This window comes from Loa loa (genome assembly GCF_000183805.2).
Source record: "Loa loa unplaced genomic scaffold supercont3.1004, whole genome shotgun sequence".
NCBI classification, from domain to species: domain Eukaryota; kingdom Metazoa; phylum Nematoda; class Chromadorea; order Rhabditida; family Onchocercidae; genus Loa; species Loa loa.
Window position 1 is genome coordinate 1 of NW_018109184.1, and position 3,075 is coordinate 3,075.

The 3,075-nt window shown below is 37.0% G+C and overlaps 2 protein-coding genes across 2 annotated transcripts; both read left to right on the plus strand.

Annotated features, from left to right (window-relative positions):
- Positions 1 to 13: 13 nt before the first annotated feature.
- On the plus strand, positions 14 to 250 carry LOAG_19037 (hypothetical protein; the record flags this gene model as incomplete). Its single annotated transcript, XM_020451693.1, has 1 exon — positions 14 to 250. One exon carries the CDS (start codon positions 14 to 16, stop codon positions 248 to 250), a length of 237 nt encoding a protein of 78 aa, XP_020304505.1.
- Positions 251 to 1,146: 896 nt separating this feature from the next.
- LOAG_14057 (zinc finger protein) lies at positions 1,147 to 2,765 on the plus strand (the record flags this gene model as incomplete). Its single annotated transcript, XM_003149559.1, has 5 exons — positions 1,147 to 1,254; positions 1,385 to 1,675; positions 1,786 to 1,963; positions 2,337 to 2,470; positions 2,670 to 2,765. 5 exons carry the CDS (start codon positions 1,147 to 1,149, stop codon positions 2,763 to 2,765), a joined length of 807 nt encoding a protein of 268 aa, XP_003149607.1.
- Between the last annotated feature and the right edge of the window lie 310 nt (positions 2,766 to 3,075).

Consider the following 3,075-nt stretch of genomic DNA (forward strand, 5'->3'; position numbering starts at 1 on the left):
GGAAAGAGAACTCATGACGCTGATCGTGGAGATCGAGGGTGTATTGAATACCCGGCTGTTGACTTATGGTACCTTCGATCGTAAGCCAAGAGAGGAAGAAATTGTATTAGTGGATGAACCGGAAACTCTTCGAGGCTTGTGGAAGTTGGCAAGGATAAAAGAACTCAAAAGGGGTAGAGACGGAGTGACAAGAAGCGCAGTGACAAGAAGCGCTGACCACAAAGTGTATAATATGGGAGCATCAAAGTAGAGCAATTAAGACTCTCTACAAAAGAGTGCATTCTCTTGGTGATATATTTACATATCATACTAAACAGAATAATTTGTCGGAGAAAGGGAGTATTATGGACACATTCTGTTTTCATCAATTTTAATTTTCTTCTTTTTCTTTTTTAATTTGGTTTATTGAGCTATTGAATTTTCATCCAGAATACAAATGAAATTGGATTGGAAAGCAAAATGTAAGGTATTTGATGATTGACATTTGCAGTATGCATGCATCGTTGTGGCTAATTTGAAGTAAATTAGAATATAAAATTTCGTGCATTAGTGACAGTCCCATTAAGTCCTTCTGAATAATTGCTGATACCGAAACAAGGAATACTCCACAGACTATCATTAATATTACATAAATGATCCGAAAAGCGGAAATTGTCTGATGCTTTCCAAAATGAACTGGCTTGCAGCTATGTAGATTACTAGGTGTAAAATTTAAATTTAGTACTGTTTAAATGCCATTTTAAAATATACTTGCCTGCCACTGAAACAACCAACAAAAATTAAGATTTATTAAAAGATTGGAAGTATTTCGAGGACTATTCCCGGCTCTATCACCAAACGAGACTGTGAGAGATTAAGGAAGTTGTACGGAAGAATGCGGACATAGATTATTAGCCTGTTTTAGATCTCTCAAAGTCACGTTTCGCTATCATGATCAGAAGAATGATATTTGCATATTTGCAGGGATATTTTTTGTGGGATGTTACTTAGGAAGGAAATATTATATACGGTTGATGTAAGGCTTGAGGCTTATTTTAGGTGAACTGGGATAACGTTATAAGCTTTTTGTAATGGTTGATTAATAGTGTAACTGCCAGGAATTTTTTATACTTTATAAATATTTGATAAATTTGTTGATTTTGCAGAATGCTTACGAATCCGGGAAATCCCGATATCGCAAATCCTTTGGATTTTTTAAAAAGGGAGTCAGTAATGCTCCAAACCTTCCAGGGATTTGTGAGCGAGACAGTCGAGGTACCTCATCTTTTTCTCTTCTTTTTTTTCCTCCCTTTTTTCTTCAGTCATTAATTGATTGCAGTGTCAATTAAGAGTTGTAAAAAGCGCCTCAATTTTAAAATAAGACTGTAAAACGAAATCTTTTCAGTTTGAAACCTCGCTCATAACCTGCTTGGAGGAAGCGGAGAAGAGGTTGGTGGAATACGCAGGGCGAAATACCCATGATGAAATGGACGAGGGACTGGCACATCAGGAGCCGGAATTTAACGAAGAGACAGAGTGGGCTGCTCTGCCTGAAGAAGATGATGAGACCGAGAATTGGCCATCGGGATCTGAGTGGACCCCTCTGTCAGACGATGAAGAAGATGAACCTGAGGTGACGGTGATACGAATGGAGACGAGTGGCGTTGAGGAACCGGAAGAAACAATCCGAGAAATCGTCTTGTCAGTCTTACTGTAATGTATAGGAAAAAGACTAAATAAAGCAGTCTTAAATTTTGCTCATCACATAAAAACAGATAGATCTGACTAGATTTAAATATATTTCAGGAGACCAAGGACGATCAGATTCCTGGTTCCAGCCACACATACAACGTTGGCTGCGGCGATCCCGGAAGTATTTCTCCAGAAGATCTAGGGGATCTTCCGGAACAATTCCAAGGAGAATTGGAAGTGGCGCAGGCGGAGCCGTACATGGTGGTGCAAAGAGAAGGAAATATCAACATTGGTAATCTATAATTATTTTTTTTTAAATAACATTGAAAATGATTATGTGCCTGTAATCTAGATAAAATGCGCCATATTTTTAACTTGCTAACACTTTAACCACAGAAATTAAGCAAAACAGTGAATACTGAGACTGATGGACAGTCTGCAGTCTGTTCAAATGATTTTTTACTTTGACAATCATAGCAAATAATAGTTTTGTACTTTCAGTGTGCGGTATCTGCGACAGGCACTTTGATAACTGAAAGGGTGGTGAATCCACGCATCGAAGATACACAAGCAGGATGATAAGTACTTCTAAATGGGATTTTCAATTAGTTTTTGAATATGTTAGTACATTTGATCCAAACGCTCATTAATGATATATATTCCAGGCTTCTGTTGTCGATGCGGCCATTACCTCCTGCTGCCACCCGGATTCACGGCCGCACAGAAAACAGCAGCGGTGGAACATTATGCCCTCGATTGGTGTCCGAGGGCATATGCGGCCGTGATCAACGAAAGACAGGTAAAGCGTCGGTAAAGCCTCGATTTTTTGGGGAGAGAAGAGAGTGCCCACCACCTCTTCATTCCAGATGAGAAATTTTCCAACAAATTTATGAAGTAAATTCTGTTTAAATAAGGAACAAAGTTCGGATAGCTACATAAAGCGAGAAATTTGCGAAGTCGACTTTGCAACATTTCTAATAAATGAATTTTTTTTTCAGGCCAATAATGCCATTTGGCATTCCACAAGCGGCCAGCCTGCCACTGCCTGTTCCAGTTCTCCATCGCCTATCCAGAGAAGGCACCAAACAGGTTAGTAAATCACAAAAAAAAAAAGAAAAATTAAAGATCGAAAAATAAAAAAAACAAAAAATTGAAAAATAAATAACGAAAAAAAACAAAAAAAAAGGAATTATTAAAACTAAAAAAGGATTAAAATAAAAAACCACAAAAAACGACAAAAAAATCGAAAAAAAATAATAAAAGCAAAAAGAAAAAAAGAAAGAAAGGAAAATGATAAAAATCAAAAAAAGAAAAAATATCGAAACGAGAAAAAATGTTATCAATTTTTTGAAGTAACCTTGAATGTTAAAGCAATTGAATTCTACTTATGTATAATAAGGGATT